At 34.5% G+C, this 27,342-nt stretch overlaps 1 protein-coding gene across 7 annotated transcripts in view; it reads left to right on the plus strand.

Annotated features, from left to right (window-relative positions):
- The window catches only part of CAPS2 (calcyphosine 2), a 29,526-nt gene extending 2,974 nt beyond the window's left edge, over window positions 1-26,552 (plus strand). For 3 of the 7 annotated variants that reach the window (XM_074901503.1, XM_074901502.1, XM_074901501.1), the window contains exons 3-19: window positions 600-646; window positions 1,949-1,994; window positions 2,124-2,243; window positions 3,089-3,130; window positions 5,330-5,503; window positions 7,640-7,762; window positions 11,351-11,418; window positions 13,774-13,893; window positions 15,009-15,083; window positions 15,993-16,088; window positions 16,196-16,289; window positions 18,161-18,276; window positions 21,159-21,232; window positions 22,855-23,009; window positions 23,478-23,597; window positions 24,621-24,717; window positions 26,018-26,552. In XM_074901503.1, coding sequence (XP_074757604.1) covers window positions 600-646; window positions 1,949-1,994; window positions 2,124-2,243; window positions 3,089-3,130; window positions 5,330-5,503; window positions 7,640-7,762; window positions 11,351-11,418; window positions 13,774-13,893; window positions 15,009-15,083; window positions 15,993-16,088; window positions 16,196-16,289; window positions 18,161-18,276; window positions 21,159-21,232; window positions 22,855-23,009; window positions 23,478-23,597; window positions 24,621-24,717; window positions 26,018-26,193 — 1,743 coding nt within the window. In that variant the 3' untranslated portion in view covers window positions 26,194-26,552. The remainder of the gene's footprint in view (window positions 1-599; window positions 647-1,948; window positions 1,995-2,123; window positions 2,244-3,088; window positions 3,131-5,329; window positions 5,504-7,639; window positions 7,763-11,350; window positions 11,419-13,773; window positions 13,894-15,008; window positions 15,084-15,992; window positions 16,089-16,195; window positions 16,290-18,160; window positions 18,277-21,158; window positions 21,233-22,854; window positions 23,010-23,477; window positions 23,598-24,620; window positions 24,718-26,017) is intronic. The other 4 variants (XM_074901505.1, XM_074901504.1, XM_074901507.1 and 1 more) reach the window with 4 other exon arrangements.
- The last annotated feature ends 790 nt before the right edge of the window (window positions 26,553-27,342 follow it).

Genomic DNA, 27,342 nt, shown 5'->3' on the forward strand with positions numbered 1-27,342 from the left:
GTGTTGCTAAACCGTGAACAACTTTTCCAGGAGCGGCTACAAGGGTGTGTGGCAAGAAAGGAGGTCCAGTTTTGTGAGTGCTCTCAGATCGTGAAAGGTGTTAGGCCACCGCTGGAAATAGGATGTCTGCTCAGTTCAGACTGTGATGCTGAGAGCTGAAGAGTGTGAAAACAAAGATGCTGGCCCTGTTTGAGAACATCCCTGAACCACATTTTTTTTTCAGATTGGAAGGCTAGTTAGGGGAATTGTTACTGGGTGCTTGACCCAGTCAAATAGCCTTCCCTAGGGATTTACTGTTGGCTGTTCTCAGGAAGTCACCATAGTGGAGTGGATGGAGCTTTGGTTCTACTTTTTTCTTCTTGTCATGCTCTTGCTCAGTTCAGTGTGGAGATCTGTGTGGTACACAGCCATGCAAAATAAACGATGTGATTACACAAGTGCCTAGCTAACATCATGTGCTGCTATACTAAAGCTGAGATGATAGTTACACAGATATCAGGGCTTCTTTGGGGTCTGAGCTAGGTCCAGGGGAAATTGAAAGAGAGAACTATGTATTTTAATCCTAACCCGTGTAATTATATAATGTGTCATTCTTTTAGGGCTGGAGACCAGACAGACAGGCTACTCACGGTCCTCGCCCGCCAGAGTAAGTCTGCTTCTATTTCTGATCAGGTTTTTTAATTGTGCATTATTAACACAATGCATTTGCATTTGAATAGATATATAACTCAGTGTTCCATGAAATGTATCATCATAGGTTTGTTTTCTATGATTGCTACTTAGAGTAGAATATTTGATGCATTATTTCCATTGGAATTAAGTTGATTTACATTTGGTTGAGCTTAACAGTAGAGTTGTACTCAGAGATTTCATATTTATACCTAGTCTTTCTTGAATGCTTTTAATATAATAGTCTGCAAAAACATAAAACCATTTTTTAAAAAAATATTGGCCATCTTTGCAGGTATTAGCGTAAAAATTACGGAGAAGCTGTTGTGAAGGGTTTTTACAAACAGTGGGAAATTTTGTACAGTGCATATAAAATTTAAAACCTTACGGTGACTTTGGTAGATAAGCAACATCTGCTATTCCAAGAACGGTGTTTGATAGTTTAGGGTTTTTTGTTTACTGAAATACCTTACAGCCAATGTATCTTTCTACATTATTTTAGAAGTATGTGTGACCATGACCTTGGATTGTTCATATTGAAGTCAAAGAACTTTGATTTCTGTGTACTGTTAGTCATTCTCTAATGAAAAAAAAAGACTGGAAATCAAAGAGAATTTATTCCAAGAAGTAATCTTGTTATAATAGGGTTGTTTGGAAATATTGGTGGTAAAATATAAAAAAATATGTATTCATGGTGCTCTGGAGTATACCTGGAGTAAAGACAGAAGGCACAGAGATTCTTTCATGAATTGGAGATGTTTTCATTGCTTTATGCAGAATAAAATACTGAAGTATAGTTGGCTTTGACTGTGCTAATCTCCTCCAAAAGGTTTGGAAGGTTTACATTCCAAGGAGCTATTGCTTCCCTGTTGCCTCTCTAGTGACTGATTAGAGAGGGATGTTCACACAGACCTGCTGTAGACAGGAATAAGGAAACCCAGATTTATGATCTTGTTGCAGCAGCTCTTGTTGGGGAGTGAAGAGAAGCCAGGATGGGCTTGCTGAGACTGAAAAGGGCCTTGTGGTAGCCACTGATGGCTTCTAGGGTACTCTGCAGCTAGGAAAGAGGAAGAAGCTCAGTGCCCCGTTCCTGAGCTGGGGAAAGAAGGGCTAATAGCGATTTGCCAATAGGCCATCTCCAGCTGTAGTGAAACTGTTCATAGCAGGGAAATTTTTGTGAAGGCACTAATAATAATAATAACTAATAGGCAGTTTGCTTTTGTTGTAACTGAAAAATAAGAGAGCATATTGCTATTGAAATAATTTTAACTTCCTGCAGGGTGCCGTGCCTAGATCTAGGGAGGCTGAGAGATTCCGATGAAGAGGTAATTATAAGTTAATTCTGTCTTGAATAATTTTTAGAATTCATGTGTTTCAGGAGTTTATATAAACATCACTCAATGTAAAACAATTGCAATTGCTTCTCCTTTGGTTTTTTTTTCTGTAAATTTTAGGATGGGGACTCTTACATACCATGCAGTGGAAGTTATGCTCATACATGCCCTCTAGATTTATCTTCAGATCGGAGAACATCATTACAAGCGCCATATGCACAGCACTGTCAGGCTCAACAGGTCAGTCTGTTGCTACAAGTATCTTTAAAATATCCCCCTTTAGCAGTAATTTAGAAAAACGTATTTAGCTTTATTATACAATTTATAATTTTGGTTGAACTCATATCTCCAAGTGCTATTGGTTCAAAATATTTTTGGCAAAGTACTTTTTACTGAGAAGCCTCTAGACTATTCCAAAAATCGTATTTTCTTAACTACTTTAGCTCTTCTTTGTTGGTTGATACACTCATCCTTTTCATTGTACTCATTTTTGAAGAGATACATTAATAGCTAGCTTTATTAAGACACTGAAAAACATAATACTTTTGAGGTAGCATGTAACTTTGGTTTATCTTTCTAAACAAAGTGAAATTTAGAAAAATAATAAAGGTCGATAGTACTCAGTCTATGATTGAAGACAAAACACAAGTTTACAAACCAGTAAGTATTATTTCTGTGGAAGAATAGTTTTGGTGAAAAGGAAACTTTTGGAGTAACATGCAGCCATTTCATAGGGGTTTTTTTAAGTCTCTTGTCTTTAAAACAGAATTCTAGAATTATGTTCAATTTGTCAGAGCACTTTTATTGTTAAAATTTCTTCTTCACATATCAGCATTTTTTTTGTTTGATGATTAAGAAACTTAATCTTCACTCATCTTAGGTGCTTTATAAGGAAAATCAGTAACCCAGTGCTAACAGTCTGATTTATAGTACAGTACACCACTGCTCAAGATCAATATCCACTATGACAACTTTAAGAATTAATTTAATTAGTTATTTACAGTTCATTAAAGTTTTTCTTTGAACTCTTATACCAACAGATTTTTTTGATCATTTATACGTCTTTAATTTATCTTTTCCTTTAGTTTAAACAGCTGTCTAGAAAATCTTGTCAGAAGAAAACAGAGGTAAAGTAGCTGAAAAAATACGCACTGACAAAATAATATTAGCAGTTCAGTAGTAGAGTACTATAGTATACAGGCTGAAAATGTATTATGTTTTTATCTTCTTTTGTGTGACAGGAACTAGTTTATTGGAGAGACTGTTTTTAATCTGCTGTCATTTCATCTGTATTTTGAGTGTTTCAGATGTGATAATTAAAGGAAAAATGCTGAAGTACTGCAAACAGTAGTCTTCTGTTTGTAGTCTCTATATATTTGAGATTAGATATCTAGAGCTTTAAACTAATTCAGGAATGCTACCTACATGATTGTTCAGGAACAGTGCTACCTACATGATTATTTTCTGTCATAATCATGCACATACATAATCATAGTAAAAATTTTACTAGTAGCAGTACATTTTTATTTCGTTAGGATGCAGGATATCCCAGTTTATCAGTATTATTTCTTTTTGGAAGAACTGGAAAATACACCATTTAAAAATCCATTATTTCGAAAATATTTAACTTACATAAACTTAAACACCCTTATTAGACTATTTCTTAAAACAAAAGTGTAGCTAGAGGGGAAAAATGATTAATTTGTACATAACATAACAATGTGCCCATTGATAGAAGTATTTTAGTGACTTGTATGGCAGGACTCCACATTGAGTTGAGCTCAAGGTGAATCTGCCAAGATCATCATGTTATATGTTTCCTTATATAACCAAATTGTTTCTCAACATGAAAAAAAATTTTGCATTTAAGTAAAAACGGAAATGGTTAACTGTTGTTTTTTAAATAATGGACTAAGAATGTACTAATTCGCAGAATACCTGTATGCCCAACATAGGTATTTATGCATGTCTTAAGATGGAGCTGTAAACATGTAACTACAGATAGGTTATTTTCCTCTGTACTGCATTGTAGGTGGGCAGTGCAAACATACTTGAGTTGCTATACTCTTTTTAGTTCTGGATGCCTATAATTTCACCGCTTGCTTTACCAGTTTTTTAAAATATAATGTTCATACGTATAATTCTATTTAGCTGCAAGAGGGCTAATAGAAGGTTGTATAGCTTTGTCTGTTTCTCAGGGTCTTTATCCCTTTCTTCTCTCCTCTCCTTTATCTCCTGTTTGCTTCCCTTCTGCCTTCATTATGTCTTAAATACCGAAGTGCTGAATGTGCAGGAATGTATCTTCTGTTCGCTTACGCTCTTGTGCTCTCCCTCTCTTTTTGCCTGACTTTTTTTTTTTTTTTTTTTTCCCCTTTTTTTGGAGAAGATTTTCAAGCAGTTCTAAAATATTTTAATGTATTCCTCTGAGTGGCCTTTATTTCTGCATTGCTTGCTTCTGGGGCCCTGACTGAGCATTCCTTTAGCAAGAAATGTTCCAGCTTCTTCAATAACAGACTCTATAAGTAAATCTTCCCAAAATAGTTCACTTTTGAAAGAATAATTTAAATATAGGCTTATCATTCAGAAATTAACCAGTGAAGGGATGTGGATCCTCTTTTGAAAAGAAAGCTGCCCTTTCAAGAACATAAATCTTTTGGGTTTTGGAGAAATTATTTTCTAGAACAGGACTGTTAGACTGCTGTTGCGGGATGAGATGATTCAAGTAGGGATGGTAGATAAGGCTGTCTTAGTTTTGTTAGTGTTGAAGGAATATCACTTAAACATTAAAGGTGTTAGTTATTCAGGGAGAGAAAGAAGAATGTAGTCTTGACCTTCTGTCATTCCTGCTGTTTCTACTGATCCAGCCTTCATTGTGTAGAGTGCTGAGATGGACGAAAAGTTAGGAACGTACTTAACCTTTTCAGCTGATGTTGTTCTAGGGAAGGAAGTTCCAGTACTAATACTCATCTGTCATCCAAGAACTGACTAAAAACGTCTGTCAGCCCATTTTCAGCCATCCAAAATCAAATGTCAGAATTCCCATCTTAGTGATTTGTAACATTATCTTGTAGGATAGAACCACTGTATCTTGGCTTCTCTCTTTAAAACTGATGTAAAACCATTTGGCCATGTAAAAATTTAAAAATGGCAGAATGTGAAGGAATCAATGAAAATTAAGCATGAATGTGCAGTCATATATGCATTTTTTCTTAATGTGACGCAGTGTCAAGATGTTTCAGAATTTATACTGGATAGGTACTATAATAATGCTGTTCTCATTGAATAGATCAACCAGAGGCTTTTATATTGATTACTCTTTGCTTTAGCATTTTGTTTTGAAGCAGAAGACAATACCAGAAAATCTGCCGTCCCCAACAGCCAAATATAAACTGAAGTATCGTCAGTATGAAGCAGATCTGAAGGAAGAATATAAGCAGTATTCTCAGAGAATTGCACAAAAGAAAAAAGACCACCTCCAGTGTCCAGAAGCTTCCATAAAGGTAGCTGGGCAAAGAAGTTTTTTTGCAAATTTGCAAATGTACGTTGGTGTTTCATTGTAGTGTTTGGAGAGGTTTGCAATGTGTGTGCAATTCATTTCTTCCATGTTTTTATTGTAAAATAAAAACATGTAATTTCTGCATGTAAAGTTCAGTAGGGAATAAAATGTAGGAAGCTTGTTTCAGTTCAGAGCAAGAAACTGAGGTTCTCTGAGAATCTGAGTATGCTTATTCTATTAAATTATGACTGTATATAGGATTTAAAAAAGTAGAAGTGAAAGATGTAATCTGTACCCCAGAGAACTATTAACACTGAAAATGGAAAGGAATATGGGGTTAAAATAATTATTTTATCTGTACTTCTTGCTTTGACGTTGTATAAGATCCAGTACAGTTGGACTGCAAACTGTATTAATTCTGCCAGGTTTCTTTTATGTTTTAAAATTAAAAGTAAGATGCAAACAAGGGAAGATCAGCAGAGAGAAACTGGAAAACAAAGGGGTGAAAAAAGCCAAATTTCTTCTTGAAGCCAGATACATCACTTGTAGGTATAAGGAAACAGGAAACAAAAGTAAGCAACATCTGTGAGGACTGGTCGAATGCTAGACTCTGCTGATGGGGTGGATGTCCACTTAATGAAAAGTTAAGTATGCAGATGTTGAGGGAACATACTGTGCTCATTGCTTTTCAGAGAAAAGGTTTGTGATGAATAACAATGAATTTACTGATTTTACTTGCTTGATGTTCAGTTGAATGAAAATGAAGGTCTTACATAAGACAAAAATTATGTTCACATGTTGTTATTGTTTTACACATATTGTTGATAATTTGAAAGGGGCTTTCCCCTCTTAAGTCATGCTTTTAGTGTTCAGATAAAACTTGGAGAACCCGCAAGTATTTGTAAGTAAACGTGTGTAAAAGAGTTGACTGAAAAAAGCAATTCTGTTACTTTGTTTAGTAGTTAAGTTTGTCAGTTTTGGGAATTTGTTGCAGGTTGGTTTGGTTTTTTTTTTAAATTATTCCACACTTACATACTAGTCTGACACTCTGCTGTCATCTGTTTTACTAAGGAGTGACTCCTTTATATGCTGTACTGCAGGCCCATCAAAAGGGTATTTACAGGAGCAGCCAAGTTAATCTGAAACTGAAGAAGTAGATGGCAAGTGTATACTGGGAGAGAAAGAGCAGGGCTGGCCTATTCTGTGATTTTTGGATTCTAGAAAGATACTTGCTAAGCACTGCAAACTATGTGTGTCACTTCCTATGACAGATTTTAATATAATATCTAGTAGAATAATTTTCTGTGTTAGATATTATTACTACCTGATTAAAAAATCAGAACCTCTTTAGAATTCAAGATACTTTATCAAGATATTTTATCTGGTTAGTAGAACTTGTAATAACTTTTATTTTCTGAAAAGCAGCTGCTTCTAGAGGTGTATAGCTAACAAAACCGACTCTTTTGATTTCTTTCCCATGTTCCCTCCTTCTTGACTTCTGTAAACACAGTCTCCTTTGTGAGTTTTCTTCATATCTTCCATGTAGGAGATATTTCTGTAACACTCTCGGACTTATTTACAAGTCTGGTGGACCCAGTTCAGCAGTATGTTTTGGTTTTTCCCTGTCCAGACTGTATTTAACTTCTTTTCTGGTCAAAAAGCAACATCTCTGCAATGGTGAACTTTGAGTGAATGCATAATGGCAAATCCACTGCTTTCTCTTGGCTGTTCTTGAGTGAAACAGAGACAGGATGAGCTCTTGTCTTCTTCAGAGAGATACTAACAGTCTGCCTTCTCTGACTTGCTGCTGATTTTTCACAAAGCTTGTAGGAACACAGTATTTTTGAGTTTGGTTTTTTAAAATTATTATTTCAATATGGTTGAAAGCTGGTAAATATTCAAAAGATAAAAGGAAAGGCTAGAGAGCAAAATTTGTAAGTTCACTTTCTGTAGAAAGCTAGGCTTAAATTCCTTTTTCTAATTAGCATGAAGTGGAAGAAGTAGACACTTTAAAAATAAGAAAGAAAGAAAAGTACTTTTAAATATATTGTTGAGGAAAATGTGTTGTGTGTGGGTTTTTTGTTTGCTTTTCCTACAGTTAATTACATTTGATTTGTGAAAAGCATGTATTTTTCTGTAGGGTACACAGCTTGAAGATGGCCATAATGATGATCTTACAGCTCTTGATGAGAAAGCTCTTCTGCAACAATGCTACAGAAGCAAGCCCTATAATATGTGGCACAGTATAAGGAAATTGGAGGCTGTAAGTATTTTGGCTGGTATTACGCTGTTAACGGTCTAGACTTGTAGAATGACTTCCCAGATGTTCAACAGAAGTTAGGCCTTTGGTGATTTGGTCCTAGTATGTAATTGCAGCCATAGAAATCACAGGAGTTTAAACATTTGTTTCAATGGGAGTTGAACTGAGCAATCCAGTGAGCATTTTTTTCAATCGTATCTACAATGTTTGTATTTTGTGCAGTAATGTATGTAAATGAGAATGCAAATTATGAATAATAAATACAAATATATACATACAAGTAAGATAAACTGAGTAAGTTGAGTGAACCTGAGTATAGTGTTACACTTGCACTGGACTGTAGCTTGTACTCGAGCCTGTATTCCATGATCCATGGATTCCATGATTCCATGAGCTCTTATTCTGACTTGTTTCTAGAGTAAACAGTCTGTTTTCCCTCATTAACTCCTGAAATAGAGTATGTGATGAGAACTGGCTCTCTAAGCTGTAGGGGCTCTGCTGCTGGTACTTGACTGGGTCAGCCACAGCTTTGGCTCAGTCTTAAAGCTCCAAGGATGGAGCTTCTACAGCATCTCTCTAATTCCTCTTATCCATACGAAGCCTCCCAAGGCTCAGTGTGTAACCTTCGCCTCCTTTTGTCCACTGTCAAAAAAGTTTGGTTCTGTCTTCTTTTGAACTTTCCTTTGGTTGTAGGATGTTTTCAGAATGCCTCATAGCTGCTGCTTCTGCAAACTAACCAAACCCAACCTCCCTTAGCCTCACCTTTAAGTTGCTTTGGCTCTGATCCTCTGTCAGATCCTTTTCAGGTTCCTCTTGTCCCTATTGACCTTGGGAAGGAGGGATCCCTGAAAACTGGAAACAAGTACAGCTTCACTGGTATGCGTAGAGGGGAATTAAAACTTTTCTTGTAGGGATGTACCCAATATGTTTCTTTAATTTCTTACATAGATGCAAGTTTTACTCTTTTTAGGACTGAGCAATAAGAGTCTTGCCCATCTAAGGCTAAGCCTTGAATTTAGGTTTATTTACAATGATGAAAAACCTTGAGGTTTGATATTGCATGACTCAGTATTTGCATATACGGAGTGGTGGCTTTCATAACTGAAGGTATTGTTGAACAGTTAGCATTCAAACTTTCTCATGGAATAGTAAGCCATGAGAAATTTTATGAGATTGTAAAATATGTAATAATTTTAATTTATTTTGTTTGCTCATCATTATGCACTGAATTTGTATCATTGCAAACATTTATTTGATTTCTAGACTTGTCAAAGTGAATGCGGATGTTGCATGACTGAGGTCACTATTTATTTTCATGATAAGAAAATCTTCTCAGAATGTACTTTTAAGAAGAACTTGAAGAACCTCCTGTTCATTATTTTTAGAATAAATTTTAAAATCTATACTATAGGGTGAAGGTAATGGAAAAAGTCTTCAAGTGTCATTAGAGTAACTACTTCATGCTAAAGCAAATAAGCTGAAAACACTGAGAAAAAGAGCAGTGCAGAACCACAAAATAATAGGTATGCTGCAGCTAGCATGCTTTAAAAGGAAGCCAGCAGGTATCTGAGCAAGATGTTACTGGGACTTATAGAAGCCCTTTTATTATCGATTAGCACTCATGATTGTACAGGCTGGCTGTCTTGCTAGAGCATCTCTTGGGTTCAAGCTTGGGTGCAATGAATCAAGTAAGAATAATGGAAAAAATTGGAAGTAGTAACTGCATACCTGTTAATTCAATTGGGTATATGTTACCTCAGTTGTTGGCATTTGATTTATGGTGCTTCAAAAATTTGCTTAAGAATACACAATGTTAAAATACTGTTTTACTGTCATCATTACAAAAAAATCTAACGTTAAAGTAGAATTTCTCTTAATTTTTCTATAGTTTGGGATGAAAGTTCCCTTATTCAAGACAGATTATAGTACATGTGTGATTGCCAGTAGACACTATATATAATAAAATCAGGGTTTTTTGAAAGAAGGTTGGTTTCCTCTGAATAATCATATTTTGTGAACAAGAGTTACTACTTTTTAACCAGTGAGAGCTGCTGCAAGTTCAGTGTTTGCCTCAGCAATTTTGTAAATTCATAGTAGAGCTTTTGTCGAAGAACTGAATGGGAAGATGTTCCATGGAAGAGTACATTTAGTGACCTAGTTTTCAACTGAAATTCAAGGTGTAAGGTTTCTTTTTTAAAATTCATGTTCTTTTCAGCATGCTAGCTGGTTTAACTCTGTAAGCTGGAGTCCACGGAATATGTTGTTTTTTAACAAACACTGCTCTGTATTACCACTGTGTCCTTCTTTACATAATGCTTTTTAATATATCTGTTGTGACAGTTAATGGGCAAAGATTCAGTAACTTGAAGTAAAACACCTGTAATTCTGATAGGTGCAAAAATTAAATATAAAAGCAAACTAAAAGGCCCTCATCTTCTACAATTCAGAAATCTTTTAAGGCTTAAAATCAGTTCAGAATAAACACCAGCTGATCTAGAGTTACTTTTTTTTTTTTTGGCTTATTGGGGTTTTTTTCTGGCTAGTGCCAATCAGTATTTACTTGAAGGTTGTGAATTATATACATAACATGTCTGTGGAATTATCCTTTACAGTTACTTGTTGTCTGGGAACAAACTTTTGGTCTTCTTCAGCCATGAGAAGGCTTGATCTATCTAGAATTTGGTTTGCACAAAAGAATTGTGTGGGGAAAAAAAAAACAATCAGAAAAATACTTTAATTCTTCAGTTTCAGAATACCTACAAAGTTGTCAAAGAGGTTGCATAAAACCCCTCAGAAACAACAATCTCTGTTTTATCTTATAGAAAAGGTTTTTTTTTTTGGAAAAAAGGCAAATTTAAGTACAGTAAGACTGTAAATTGCGGAGAAATCTGGAAGATAAAACAGAGATGCTGGGGCCTAGTTGTTGCCAGTGGCCTCCATGCTGTTCTGGGCCATCCTCTTGTGCTTTGGTTTCTCTTTTTACGAAACAAATGATAATCAGTGCCTGAGCATTTTACGATGAATGGGCACAAGGTTATGGTTCAGTGTTACTCTAAGAAAAAGAATAATAAGATCATGTTAAATCCCCTTCCCCCTTGTGATGATCTTTCCTGAAAGGTTTTTCATATTGCCCTGTGTCAGCAGAAAATCATTGTGACATGCAGCAAATAAAAATTGTGTGTTGAGACACTTAAAAGAACTTTTTTGACTAAATATTGCTGGAGGCAAAATTTCATTCTCTAAGTTGGAATCTGTATCAACTATGAAACCTGGAATAGTGCAAGTTTCTTCAGGCTCTCTTGTACTTACAGAATTTATTGAAAACAATACAGAGGTAAAGATGCTGTCTGTCAACAGAAATATTAGAATTCTCATATTTATTGACAACTAATATGTGCAGACAGTTTGATTGGGTAGCAGAGAATATTATCTATTTGTTATGCAAGTAGAACTCTGTTCAGAAGGATGGAAAAAATTAATTGTGGCATTGGTAGGATTGTGACCTCTGAATGCTATCTTGAAGGGTAATTTATTATTTAAAGTGTCTGGTGTTATACATTTCATTTGCTTTCAGTCAGTTCTTCATTGCAGGAGGATGTTGCTGCAGAGAGGAGAAAACAGGCTGTAGTAGAACAAGTGATGGTGGATCAATTATCTAGGTAAGTGAATTTATAATGTGAAATTTCAGTTTTCCCTACAGAAGAATTTAGATCCGTGAGTGTGTGGGTTTTCTTGCCTAGGAGGTGTTTTGATCATGTCGTTCCAAGTTTTAGGCAGTCTTAGGTAGTGTAATTATTTGCAAGAATTCTTTAAATGAAAAGTCTTTGTAATTTAACTTAAAAGATCAGTTTAAAGTTCTATGTGTAAGTTCATTTTTTCCTGAGAATCATTTTTGATTTTATACTTGAACTTAATTTAAGGGCTTTACAATAGCACTAGTTGTTAGAAATAATGTTCTTGCACCTCAGCAAAATACATGAATACCTGCTTCACTTGTGCTTACACTTCTTCAATATTTATTGTCTTTTCTGAGAATTTTAGCTTTATTAATACTCCTTTATTGATATTGACACAACACCCCTCAGGAGTAACGGAGTATTATGCCGGTGTTGGGCAGGTAGGAAAAAAAGGCACAATGATGAATCAAGCTGATCAAGGTTGTACAGGAAGGCTCTCTTAACTTCACTGCTATCCCTTTAGCTCTGATAGAGCATTGCTTCTATGTAGAAAGATTCATGTATATGTTAGGGGGGCAGTGGGGGGGGAAGTAACATACAGGTAAAGATCAGTATAGTAGAAACATCTTTCCTTACTGTTTTTCCCCTAAACTTGTTCTCATTTTTAAGCATGCTTTAATAAGTCAGGGCTTTTGGTTATGGCAATATAGAATGGTGCAAATAGGTTAATATAGTTTCATGTTACCTTATACTTGCTAAAAATTATCTGTGGGTAATCCACAGAATGTTATATTCTGTGTTTAGTTTACAATCTCTGTAGTCATCCGTACTGATGCTGTAGCCCATTGGATCTCAAGACTTTGAGGTTGAAATGTTATTGCACTTCACCATTTTATTTTTCTTTGTTTCTGTTCCAACTGCAGTTTAAATGACCTATATTGTATAAAACCCTGTTAATGCTTTTATGTTATTTAAGAGCTGAGATGGCAAGAAAGTTGCATGAATGAAACAAGATTGTAATGAAATACAGTGTTAAATTCCAAGTGTTATTGTATCAGTATTAAAAATCTGGAAGTGTTCAGTGCATAAATCCCCAGTTTTTAAAGAAATGTTTGTCCCATGTCGAACCTCTGCAAAGATGTAGGTAAAGCAGATGATTACAGAAATTACCTTAAAAATGTGCTGGTTGTATTGAAGTGTTTCAATCCTACCGATGTTGGATTAAACATACACGTTTGTGCATCTTGGTTCATGGATGTCCGTTCTGTGCTTAACCTCCTTCAGCTGCTTTGCCTTATTTTTCCGATGTATTCCTTTTCCTACTCTGAACTCTTCTGTTGACAATATCAAAACAATATTCAGTAGTGCTGCAGCTGCATCAGGATGAACTTTTAATTTAAAAAATCTGTTTGTGTTCCAAATATAACCGTGCCAGTACTGCCAAACAAATTGATATCAGAGAGCAGGATGCTAATCGGGGAAGATTAGTTCAGAGCTGTTGCATGAAAAATATCTATTAAAGGAAACACAAAGGTGTTTTGATTTTGTTTTGATTTTTTTTTTCTTAGTAGAGCCAATCTTGCAGTTAAGTCAATGTAACTGATGTGTGCAAAGATAGATCTGCATAGAGTAGAGAGCAAGTTTATAAAACCGTATTAGCAGTGCAAAGCTATTTTTTCCTTCTGATTATGAACCACTTCAATAACATAAAAAGAATCTAATGTATTTTTAAAGGGTCTCTTTTGTTTACCCATTAAACTAATGGTACAGAGAATATCACAATGTTTGGGAACCAGTTCATCCATTTCTTTTCTGCTTGATGGGACTTGGAGATCTATGGGATGTGTAGTCAGTGCTTTCGGAGAAGTGCCAGTGTTTTTGTTGGATGATGTCACTGGCCAGTACTAGTAACTGTTGTCACTGTTTTTGGAGGGAGCCATGGATAAAGAAAATCAATGATGGAATTTTTACAGAAATACTAGAAATGAGGAAAAAACATGCTCTTTGTAATCCTGAGGTTTATTTTATATATACATATAAAAAATATATTTAAAATAATACATATATACATGTAAAGTTACTACATAGTAGTACACTACCAAAATATTATTGTATATAAAATATTATTGTATATATTTGATTTTGAGTAATAGACTTCAGAATTTGTAAAAACAAACACAGAAGTAAGATCATAAATTTATGCAAGCTTAATGGATGACTCCAACATTTTATTGCTGTATTATTCTTGGGTGGTTTTTTTCTTGAGTAAGAACATGTAAGATCTGAAATTCAAACTGACTAATAGTCACAGGGCTTCTCCCTGCTCTTTCTGGTCAGAGCTGTTATAAGTGACCCAGAGCAATCCACGCGTGCTGATGTTTACAAGGAAGCTCATGGACTTCTGGGACTTGGGAGGGCACCAATGCGTTTTAGAAAAAGAATGCTACATGAAACGAAGTAAGTTTTCTCTAGCAGTCTTTCTTTTTTTTCTTTAGAAATAAATTTTCTGCTGTATTTTTTATTATATTGGGGTCTGCGAAGTCTGTTTGCCTTTCCAGCTCTTTTATTTCTGGCTTGGATCCACCAGCTTCATGTGAAGCGCTTTTTGGAGCCTTCCCATGCTTATAATTGCCTAGTGGGACTCTTTTTTGTGTGGATTCTCTGTGTATAATGATTGATTCATAGAATTTATAAAACCTGGGAGAACATTCTTGAGTTTATATTGATTTTTTTCATCACAGGGTTTTGCCAGCCTTTTCTGAGCTGTTGAATGCTTGCTATCTTGTGACATCCTGTTAGAGATTCCTATCCTGAGGTGCATAAAATTGCATAAATATGCTAATGTTGATCTTCACAATATAATCATACTTTTCTTTTATGTTTTGATTTCTGCTGTAGTAATTAACCATATTGGCATTTAAGTGCCATTCCTGGCCTGTGAGCATTGAAATAGTAACTCCAAGGGCTTAAGGAAAATAGAAAACATTGTGATCCATAAAATTAAATGAATCTGCAGGTCTGAGTTTTGTTCTGTTAATCTTTCTCAACCTGCAGGCAAACATCTCTGCTTTGCACATTTTAACATCTTGCTCTAAAGTCTTTCCAACAAATGTCATCTTTGTATTCCTAAAAAAGAAAGGCAACAGAACCAGTCTCAATCTCTTGCACCCGTCACATGGACAAATCTCCATTTCTGCAACTAGTAATATGGTCAATATATAATATCTAGGTGGGTGAAGAAGCCTCAACCTGGGTTTTTTTGCAAGAAAACACATTGATTGTTTTGTATGGTGAGTGGTAAAAGTTTAATTCTTGATATAAGTGTATGTAAACAAAATATCCCATTCATATCTATGCCTACTGTGAATGTACTCTCATGTGATATAATTACAGAACACCTTCAGCATTACAACTCTGAGTTCTATCTAATTCAGCTTTGAGGGATCATCTCCTCAGCCAGTTGCCAAGGATACCGTACTTCACATTTTTTGCTGTTTTGAAACAGTTGATTTTTATGTAACATTTCTTTGTGAGCATATAGGTATCATTAAGATGCTGCATTATTTTCACAGAATAAGGACCAAATCAGGATTAACTGAAAGCATGCTCTCTAACAAGCTACGATTTGATAGTAGGATTATATCGAGGTAATCACAAATTTTGTGAAGCTTTTAAATTCTAAGAATTTATGAATGATGACCTTTACCCTCTTAATTAATTGCACTGTACCTTTCTGTTCCCTATCTTTAGAAAAAAAGTAAGTGCCGTGTGGGGGTGTGTGTATATAGTGTGTATATATATATATATATATGCATACATATATAATAAAAATTTTGGCATGGCTGATGGACAGTGGCTTTACAGTCCCATTGTACAGTGTTAATATTCATAAGTAACGTTATGTTACCATCTTACTCATAGCTCTGTACAGGACAGTTACCACAGGGGTTGTGTAAAATAGTGCTCTTAACCATTGCACCTCAGCTGATAAAAAATTATTTTAGTCTTATCTTAGTATGTGGCAACCATTGTGGATGAAAAGCATGGCTTTGTGTCTTGTTTGTAGCTCCTTACATCTTAAACTTGCAGGTTTAGGGCATCTTTGAAACTGTTCTGAATTGAGTAGCAGTGTCATAAACATATTCTTCAGCTCTGAAAGTGGCGCTTTTCTGAAGCAGTGAGCTGTATACTTGTTAGACATAGCTGAGGATTCAGCCACATGGCTTCATATACCATAATGAATGCAGTAGTCCTGGTATAAGTAATCCTTTAGTTAATGACTGAAAATTACATTGTTATGCTAAAACATGAAGCCTTGAAAGGTGTTACGGAAAAAGGAATATTGCATTAAAATACGTGTCCAAATCCAGAAGGTGAATTGCATGGTGGTTTAGAGAAGATAGTCAGATACTCAGATACCTCTTTCAAAGAAAAAGATTGTACAATATGCAACACTGGAAATAAAATGCGTATTCAAAAAAAAAAAAGTTATTTATGTTTGGGTTGGATTTATATAGATGCAAAAACATAAAGGTGTTTTTCAATTTTCCTTCTAGAAATGGCCGTGATGCTTGTAGAGTGTTGATTGGATTTTTTTTTGCATGTGACAGATCCCTTACTGTATATGAATTTCGACAGTTTGGAAAAAATAGGTAGGATAAATTACTTTTTAAAAAGGTTTTAGAAAATATCTTCCACTGTATCTAAGATGATTAAATAAATGTAATTGTTTTACTAGTGGTTTTGAATTATTTCACAGAACAAATGCCTTGCCTTTCATTCAGAAAGGAGTTTATCAACATCAACGTGGACAAAGGAAGGGAAAAGTTTATGATCTTAGTGACTTCTACATTGTAAGTATTCTTCTGCTGAATAAGGCGATTTGATTGGTGATTTGGAAGTAATATTTAGATATTCGAGTTGAAAAGTGTGACCTAGATTTCAGGGAAGACCAAAGGTATTTTCCTTCCATAACGTTTTCGAATTAAAGATTTTCAGGAGTCTAGATCATTTTGCTGTCCCACGTTTTATAGATTCCATTTTTGGTTTAAGATTAAGCTGTAGTTTGAAATTTAACCACTAGAGGGAAGACGACTGCAGACAGTGCAGAACTTTTTGTAGGCAAAATGAACAGTTCGGGAGAGTCCTGAAGATGAAATAGACCAAAGTACTTGTTAAAAATTGATAGTCTTTGCAAGGTCCGCTGGCATTTTTGACAAGAGGCAATGGACTAAATATTTTTTTAAACATGAGTAACTTGCAGGTTATTTGGTTTTAATCTAAATTTCAAAAATATTTACAACCAGCTGCTTAGAGAGTCCTTTGGAAACAACAGTAAACTTCATCTACCAGATAATCTGATGACTGACTACAAATCATATTGCATTTTCTGTACTGTTATAGTTCTGTACTGGGTTAAGTGTTCCTGCTTTATAAATATTTGAGCCATTTTTCAAGTACAGAGTGTTTTCACTGAGTTCTCCACATCCTCCTGCAAATCTTGAGTTTAGAGCAAAAAGCATGTTTGAATGAAGTATTGAAAGTAAAATAAGAAACATTAGTTTTTAGAGTATCTTGTCTATTCACCTGCCTAATCCTGTTTACATGTGGCTACAATATAAGAGTTTCCAAGATGAAATAGATTACTTCCTTTATGGTATGGAGGTTGAAGCTATTTTTTAGAAGGATTTTTAAAATTTTACTGCTGTGTATCTTTGCAACCTGTAGATGGAAATACGTTCTTAATAAAGATGCATCTTAAAGCCATCCAGAAATATACTGCTACAGAGTTTAGTAGCTCTTTGGAATGACATCGTATCTGTGAATCTCCATAGCTGCATACCAGGTTTCTGGACTGACATTAAGATATACAAATCTGTCACGAAGTCCAAATGGTTGAGGCAATGCACAGTAACAGTGTCACTGTCTCCTTCCTAGTTTATGAGATTTGGAGGCTTTATAACCCAAACCTTTTTTTGATTCTTCTCAGCATTCTTTGCTTTTAGTTTGATGCTTTTCTTTTTCTCCCTTTCCCTCTTCTCCCAAACCAAAAAGCATCTTTAACTTTGCAGAATATGTGAGGTATGTCCTCTGTCCCCAACTTAGAGAGAAGGGGAATTTGTAATATTCAGAAGAGACTATACTGGGCAACAACTCTATGTTAATAATAAGATTTTTATTCTATATTTATTAATGAAATCTAGCAATCTAGCAAAGAATAACTTTATAGTTATACTGCAGGAATGATCTGAACTTTGGGAAGGCTACTTTTTAGTTATTTGTTTATCTCAAATATGACTTCAGGTTAGTGAAGATAACCGTGAAGGGTTTCTCTAGAGAACTTTGCTCTCATGGAATCAATTCCGTGACTCTCTTCTGTGTTCCAGTGAGTTTTGGATCCTGTAAGGATGAAGAGAAAAGAAAAATTGAAAAGTAGAGCCTGGCTGAGGGAACAACAATCTGTAGTCTCATGCTCAGCTGTAAATTAGACAATAGTAGGCCCTCTTGCTAGGCAAACCTCTGCATAGGGGATAATCTGTCATCTTGGAGCCAGCAGATGTTTTTATTTAGTACCAGAAAGGCTCTGTTAAGAAGGTTAACTGACCTTAGATACACCTTTTCATCATTTCATACCAAGGCATTTAACAATCACTTGAAAGTCTCGCAGAATGTATTTTACGAAATACACAACCTGTTTGTAAATCATTGTATGCTTTACCAACAGGGAGCTAACCTAACTTTCCAAAGTGCTGATCATAACCTTCCAGAAAGTGTTAAGCAGAACCCAGTTCTCACTCTTCGTGTGATAAGTATTGATGAGGCAGCTATGGATTTCCTAAAGTAAGTGCAGCTAACTGTTTTTCAAATTACCTTTCCTTTCTTAAGCAAAAAAGATTTTTTTTTAATAAGAGCTTCTAACATCTTACTATTTAGTATTCTTCTGTATTTAGCGTGTTGTTAGGAAAAATGAGTAATGTTAGTGCATGTTCTATAATTCACTAACTTTCTAGAATGATGAGTGATTTTAAAATAAGAATTAATTATATTATGAAACTGTTTTATTTGCTTTGAAGCCAGATGTTTTTATATAGAAATCATATACTGAAACGTGATGAACTAAACCACTACATTCGGGGAAAATACTTTCTTTTGTGATCAACATTATTATTACTGAATCTTTTGTGAAGCTTATATTAAAAGCTTGTATCAGTCATGATAATGCAAGTGTTTGAACACAGGCAGGGGAAGGATTGGAAGTTTCTCTCTCTATTTTTTCTTTTTAATTTTCTTTTTCCTTCCTCTTCCTATCCCTTCATTCTTTGTTCTTCCAGATATTGCCACATGTTGAAGACTTCAGGCACTGGGACAGGATTTCTGCGCTTATTCTTTCAAAATAGTTCTTGTTCTATAGTCTGAAAGATGGGAATTTCTTAGAACTTTTTCAGATGGTTAGGTGAATGGTTAATCTTTGAGTATGTGTTATTTTTGAAGGTAATATTTTAATCTTAATATCTGTAAAGAAGTAAACTGTCTAGGGAATGAAGCCTCTTTCTCTGGGGTTTCTAGCTTTTATTGTGAATATAGTGGTTCTTAGCACAAATAAAATGCTGGTATAAAATTTATCATGCTGCTTTGTTGCCTGAACATGAAAGTTACTTAACAGTGTAGGAAATACAGTCAGAGTTTGATTATTCAAATTTTGGTGAGTAGTGTTAGCCAATAGCATATTTTACAAGGTAGAAATTTTCATAAAATCATGGAATCATAGAAAGGGACCTCAAAATAGTCTCTAGTCCAACCCCGTGCTCAGAGCAGGGTTTACTAGAGTGGGTTGCTCAGGGCTGCATCCAGATGGGTTTTTTAATATCTCCAAGGATGGAGACTCTGCAACCTCTGTGGGAAACCTATTCCAGTGTTCTATCACCCTCACAGTGCAAAAGTGTTTCCTGATGTTCAGAAGGAACCTCCTATGTTTCTCCTGGGCTCCACCAAGCAGAGCCTGTCTCAGTTTTCTTTACTTCCTCCAGTCAGGTATTTATACACACTTATAAGATCCCTTGAGCCATCTCTTCTCCCAGTTCAAGCTCTCCTGGCCTCTCATGTATCAGATACTTCAGTACCTTCTTGACTAGGAACAGCAATAACAGAATGTCAGTTAAATACATTCAGTATCTATAGACTACTTTTGTTAGCACAATTTAACAGACTATTATTTTGCTTTCTGCAAGTTAGACACATGAAGCTTGTACTCAGTTACGGTAATATTCACTTTAAGGTCCCTTTACACTGAAAGCTTTGCAAAGGAGCCATAGTGAGCTAACAGTATATAAACCGGTAAATTCAAATGTAACTGATTACAGACAGGAATACGTGGTTGTATGATGCTTAGTGCTAATTGTGAGCTCTCTGCAAGTTTTCCATGAAATAAAACACAATATAGTTTAATTTCAGATAGTTTATGTAAGACATTTTACATCTCAGAAGCCTCTGATTCTGGTAAACAGCTTTTTCTTTCATTTATTTCTAATATTATACTTGTGAAATCTGGAGTTGATCCAGTGTTATCTCTGAAGGCTCCAGAAAAAAGACCTGCTCACTAGGTTGTAATTTTGGATTTTCTGCTACCTGTGGTGAAACAGATTTAATTTTTTTTTATACTCTCTCTCTGTTCTTTCCATTAGTTACTAAATTTCGGATTGTGAAGTCTGTCTTTTTCTTTTGAATGGGGGTGTTGTTGAACTCAGTATTCTCTGGTGCAAAACTCTTGAACTGAGTCCTCTTACCTCCATTACTGTACTCACAGAGAATCCTGCTCAGGTGCAGTCCAAAAGATCTGTTGCAGGTTTTCAGGAGTAGCTATTTCCTGCTGTCACAAGCTATGAATCTTTTGTTTTACATGTGTTTTAGAGAGTATGCTGTCCTCTGTAGGTGGTTGTTGACTTTCCAGTTTAGATGGAACTAAACTTTTAGGGACTTCATAATGGTAGGTACCGAAAGTGGAGGTGAAAAGTCTTAATAGACAGCAGAGATGTAAGTCTTTGGCCTCAGAAAGCAGAAGGAGTACTACTCCATGGCAAACTACTGGTGAGCAAGCAGCTCAAAGTTTACAGTAGTGCTTTTCCATTTGCCTTCCTATTGTGATTAAAATAATTATAGAACATTTTTTTTACTTCCAGTAAGTTTTCTCACAGTATTTTTTTTAATCAACCTTTATAATAATTTCTGATGGGGTCTTCTGGGCAGCCCTTCTCAGAAGGGAACTTGCCAGACAAAACACAAAATGCAACCATAATTCCTAGATTGCAACTAAGATCCAGATTTTGGTCTACCCTTGCTATTTCTTTTCTAAAGAGAGAGTTTTAGCTACTTCATGTTATTTTCCTGTTTGTAAAGAAATGTAGTTACTTTAACAAACTCTTCCAGTGGCATGAGTTGAAGATTAGGACTGTCTTGAAATAAATTTCTGGAGTTTTTACACACAGAAGGAATTGTTCATGGTTAATGAATTAGTAGAGGAGCTGCTAATGGAATATTATCAGAAAGGAACTTCTGCATATCTGCAGCTGTTCATCAAGGACTTTGGCCCTCCGCAAGCAATTGAATACTATGCTTGTAAGGGTAGTACAAAAATTAAAGTTCAATAAGTTTTTTACTATAGCTATTTTGATGTCAGTAATATTACATGTAATTTCACCAATCAACATTAATTTTTATTACTTTAGAGCTTCTATGGAATTCAAGCAAGAGTGTTCCAAGCAAGGGGCTGATGACAGTGAAGTTTTCAAGAAGATTCAAGGTTTGAGTCTTACCAGAACCCATTTAATTTTAATTTCTGTATCTCTATCTTTACAGCTCAACACAAAGAACAATAGTGATGTCATAAAGATTTTATTTGTATAAATGAAATTAAATAAAAGTTAGATATTTATCAGAATATTATTAGAATCTGATGCCAGCATAAATCAATCATAAGAATATTTTCTCCTATCTTTTTCTTTAAATAAAACAGTCTGGCTAAAGATGATCGAGACAGTACAGAATAATTGTGAATGTAATCAATAAAATGTTAATGTCTGTTGACATAATCTCTGAAAAAATGCTGAAACATAATGCTGATTCTATGTTAAACTGGCATTAAATTAAAAAAATTATTTGCAATATGTACAATCTAAAATCTCTTTGGTTAATTTTGTGCTACATAATCCTTTTAGCTGTTATTTGTATATATTGCTACGTTGGTTTTTTTACAGTCATTAATATTATGCTTATTAAAATATGTGAGTATAATTGAGTAGTATATTCTGGAATATGTAAATAAATTTTACCAGCTTCCTACCTACAGTCTTTAGGACAAAGGCATAGCTTTGTGTTTAAAATTATGGGAAGATGTTTATGCAGTGCTGTGTATTATCTCTGTAACCTGTGGTCAACAAAAACTGTTGAACTGAATAGGTTCCAGCTTGTAGAATCTGCATTTTACTGTTGTTATCTAAACTTGTTGTTTAGTCATCACTCTTTGGTCACAACTGCTTGGACATTTACTTTTAGAAAAATTGTTGGAGTAATAATTAGGAATATTTTAAAGTCTTCTAGTTACTTCATTTTTTCCTCTTGCGTAATAGACGCAAATTGATTTCTCAGTTACCTGACTACATCTAAGGTTTGCTGATGTGATCTGGAAGAAGGTTACATGTGTATACTTCAAGACATCTTTTAACATAGGTCTGAGTTTGAACTTCACTGGAAAAAACTTTCTTCTTTCACCTTCCCCCCTATTTTGCTTTATAATTGTAGATACAAGTAATTTGAAGATATAATAATAGAAGACGACTTCTGTTAACAGAATATGCTGAGAAACTCAGACATCCCTAATGTAAACCTGCTACTTAAAGATTTTGATAAGACTGTAATTTTTAATAGAAATAGTTGTCTGCATATCATTTCGGAATGATTTTGCAGAATTACTCATATTTGTTCTTGTTTCTACATGTATTTAACATGTTTATACAATGAAGGAGCAGCTCTGTGTCTCATAATGGAATGCTTGTATTACCAAAACAGTGTTCCTAAAATTGATTTGTATGTTGAATCATGGAATGTAATCAGTTCTAGCAGAAGTAAGCAGTTTTATAATCTGAACATATAGACGACAATAGCCATCTTCCTGTCCTTCTGCAATCTCTAAAAGTTTTGTTGGGCATTGCTGCTGCTTTATATGATTTCTACTCAAAAGTTAAGTAATTGATAGCTTCATTTTGAATTGACATTCTTTCATGAAAGGTAGGGGAGCCTGGATGCATGGATATGTTATTTTAACTAGCAGTATCATAAGTGGCTGTGGTTTTCTTTTATATCAGCTCCACAGCAAGTGGCCAACTTCAGGTAAACATTGTGTCCTTTATTTCTCTAACTCTTCAGGTATACTCAGAGAGTCACTAAGTAAGAGAGGAGTTCGAGTTATAACAGGCTTAGGAAAGTATTTCCGGCAAGTAGACAAGAACAGAAATGGTTTTCTTTCTCAGGCAGCCTTTAAAGAAGCTCTAAAAGTATTTCATTTGGAAGTGCCTGAAGGGGTAAGTCTAGCTGAAACTATAATCATGGGTATTCTCTTACTTGAATTTATGGAATAACTTATTTTCTTTGCTTAAATCTGCAGTTTAATAGTTGGGTTTTGTCAGGGTTTTTTTTCCTTGTGGCATATTGACAGCTCTATTTCAGTTCTATGTGAAATTCTTAAAGGTGAAAAACCAGTAAATTTAAAAACAAGCAATCTTTTTACATCATGAAGAAGCAAGTGGGATTGCAATCAATTTTTTCTTTTTTGGCCTTTAAAAAAATAATTTAGATTATGCTATTTACTTTTTTGTTTGTTTGTTTTATATACTGTGTTATGATAATTATGCATTATTTTGACAAATCTTTGAATTAGTTTGGATTTGGAAGTTTGAATTTTTTTGTGAGAATAAAAGAGTTTCCTATTATAGCAATTGTTTTATTCCAGGACATAGTTAAGAACTTTGGCAAAATATTTTTAAATGCAGGACTTTGAATCCTTATGGCTTATTCTTGATGATAGCAAGAGTGACAAGGTTGACTACGGAGAATTTACTCGTGCTGTGTTTGGAGAAATGAATGAATATAGGAAAGCATTTGTAAGAAAAGTAAGTTTTGTTGCAGATGCTCTAAGTGTAGATATTTTGCAGTCTAACTTTGGAGTTAGTTATCTGTCATGTTCTGGTTGTTGGGGGTTTTTTGTTGTTTTTCTTATACTGTGCATCTGGTAATGGACTTTTTAGACTTTCAGAACAGTTTATTAAAATAAATGTAAATTAGAGGACTGCATGCTGTTCCATTGTTGAATTAGTTAATTTTAAACTCTAGAATTTAATTCCTTTATGATGTTGAGTTTATGTGTATGTGTGCTATTCTTACAGTTCAGTCCAGTGCGTAAAGCATCTGGCACCCTGAAGTTTCCTTATTTTGGCAGATCACTATATTTGTGTGCAGGTTTTTTTTCCTCAGTGTCTGAAGTAGGAGGCAATGATACTTGCCTCCTTTGAGACCTACAATAAGAGTAATTGTATTTGTGAGACTTCCTATATTTGATATGCCATTTGCTATATGTCTATAATGTAATCTGGAGCTGTTTACAGTATGAAACACTGATAAAACAGTTTATAAAGTAGTGACTGGATGTCAAGATCAAGAAAAATGACATGTAGTTTCATACTATTAATCATGGAGGATCTGACTCTCCTAGCCTTATGTATTGAGTGTGTGTATCTGAATAAACTGAAATGAAAATGAAGTTGCTGTTAGAAGTGCTATAGAGACTGTGCTGGGTGAGGCCTCTGTCAGAATGATGCAGGAATTGGAGGATGCACAAGGCAAGCAGCTTAACTTCTGGTTCTAAGGATAAGCTAAAAAGTTTGGAGAGAAGACACATTTTTTTTGAGTTGATGAGGGGACTACATTTGATTTGAAAGCTGTTGAGATGAAGTAATCATGAAACTCTATAATCTAGAATAATTTTCTGGTATCTAGTGCCTTACATAAAATAGGTAAACTGACATCCATTGCACAAGATCTAAAAATATGTTCTAGGTAGTTAAGTATATTTGAGCTTTACATCTTTCCACTTTATTTTTCCTTGTATGCTTATATGAAACTCTTTTCCTTTATAGGCTTATATGAAACTAGATTTCAGCAAAACTGGGAGCGTGCCTATGGTAGATATCAGAAAATGTTACTGTGCAAAGAAACATCCTCTAGTATTGGCAGGTAAGTCACATGAACAACAACAACAAAATTTTTTTAAAAAATCTCTCACTACTGAAGTCATCTTGTTAGCAGAAATACCAGATCCAGAAACTTGTTGCAAACGCAACCTGTTGTCATACTGGCTTAGACTTGAGCTGTTAAGGAGAACTTTTTTTCCTCTGATTGGCCTATAATGTGTGTATCTGGAGCATGCATATAAACAAAGTCCATATACACATTTTTAATACTTGTTTTTTATCAAGCTGCAAATACTGCATATATGCAGAGTAGTTCCTTTCCCTGACTGTATAGGACTACATTTAAGTAGTTATTTCTTGACTTCGGTGTGCAAGTTGTCAGTTACACATATGATATTAATAATTTTCACTTAGGAGGATACTCTCATTTTCATATTACTATTTTCCATCGAAGTATGAAAGGTTTCCAGCCGACACTGAATGTACTCAGCACTTGAAGTTCCTTCTGAATATATTATTCATTTATTTCTGGGACAGGATTGTCACCCTTTACAGAGGAAATGTTGCTATCTTAATTATTTTTTCAGGATTCTCAAAAATGTTTAAACTGTGCTGTTGGAAAAATAGGAGTTTAAATATATGTATGTCAGTTTCTAAAATAACATCTCCATGTACTAAACTAGTCATGGTCAAAGTCTTCTTAGTGTCCTGACCCTTTCTCTTTTACCTGTAGAAGAAAGGATGTTTTTTGTATTGCCAGTGATTTTAATGGTAACACATGAAGACACGTGGTGGTACAGAGATGTTACATATGCAGTTTTTTCCAGTGCTCTAATGCTATATTTTTTTCCATTTTTTTCTCAATGCTATGAGTATAATCTTTATTAAGTCACTAGAATACACATGTAAATTGCAGAACACTTTCTGAATGCAAACTTGCATCTTAAGGTTTTCCTAAAGCTTTGAGCTTGTATTATATTAAACACATGAATTATTACAAATAACTTCTGAATTACCAGAATTTTAGTTTACAAAAGCATTATTTGTTTTTTGCAGTCATTTGAAAAAACAATCTTCCTGATCTCATAATTGATTGAAATTGACTGCGGTCTTATATTTCTGTTGATATTTAATGCTATCATGTGCTATTAAAGTAAGATGATTTCTGCAACTTGTATTAAGTGAGCCAGTGGCTTAACTCTGAAGTCAGAATGTTGAATTTGTTTAAGAAAAAAATATTTGCAAGCTAAAATTTGAAAGTTTCTTTCCTGAAGTATACTAAACGCTATGTATATGCAGTTGTTCTTGAAAATGTATTTAATGGGACAAAAATATTTTCACAGGCAAAGCTACAGAAGAAGAAATTAAATCGTCATTTCTAGAATCTTTGGGAGAGTCCTGCAGCAACCCCAATGAAGTGTCCTATTCTGAGTTTGAAGATTACTATGAAGGATTAAGTATTGGAATCATGGATGACGATGATTTTGTTAATATCTTAAGGAACCCTTGGGGAATTTAGAATGGAAGATGACAAAAATGAAGAGGCATTTTCTAAACAAGGAGTGAGCTAAACAAGGATGTGCAGTACTTCATAATTAGTGTCTTAAACTGATTTCAGGAACTGAAAATTGTAGATGCTTTCTGAATAATACATGGCAAATTTCTTAGAGTGTCTGTTGAGTTATGCTAACCATATTTTAATATAAATGCTGTTCATTCCTTTTCATTGGAAATAATAAAGGCTGTTCCCCATACCAAAAGGCATCGTTTACTGGATATTAGAATAAAGTGGCCTATTCTCAAATAAGAGGGAATTTGAATATTAAAATGCATGAAGGGGTATATGCAAGAGAAAATTTAGTTTTATGATGCACTGTGAAAAGCTTTAGATTTGGCTGTATAAATATCAATGGTAGCTTTTCTTCAGTGTTTTCTTCTTATAAAAGTAGTATGTCTTTTCTTATAACATTCTTTGTCTCATTTCTTGTTTGTAATGGTGGTATTTAGCTTGAAAGAAAGCTGGTCATCCTTTTCCCGTTTTGAGGATGTTTGAAGTACTGGAAGTGCAGAAGCGTTCACACCAATTAGCCCTTTGGCCATCTTGACTGATCTTACTTTTTCATCTTGGTCAGGCATCCCAAAGGTTTTAATAAGCACATGGATATTTTGTAATGCACTTCTTCCTTTCCTATATTTTGCTAAGTGGTTTTCAAAACAAATAATTTATATTTTAAATACTTGGTTTCTTTACTTTCTATTACTGTGATTTTTTTTTAAACTAAAGTGTGGCAATGATATCCTTTGTCAAACTGATGTCTAGCATTTCCTATCTACTCTGAAAATATAAACCAGAAAGGTGTAAAAAAAAAAACAAACCAAAACAACCACCATTGTCACAAGAACAATTAAACCATGAATTAACATATTCCTTGCTACTTCAAATATTTAGCAAGATATGCTTTTCAATTTAATACATCTTGTTAATTATGTAAAATTATTTGTGTTATGAATTTAAAAATGTATATTAATTATATATTGAGAGAGAGATAGCCTTTGGTTTCAATATATCTGTCACCAAAATTAACTGTATATTGAAGTGCATTTCTTAAGCCTATGCACTGAGAATATATTCATTTCCTCTGTGCTTGTCTGCCTGGTCTAGACTTTA

This window comes from Athene noctua, chromosome 3 (genome assembly GCF_965140245.1).
Source record: "Athene noctua chromosome 3, bAthNoc1.hap1.1, whole genome shotgun sequence".
NCBI classification, from domain to species: Eukaryota; Metazoa; Chordata; class Aves; order Strigiformes; family Strigidae; genus Athene; species Athene noctua.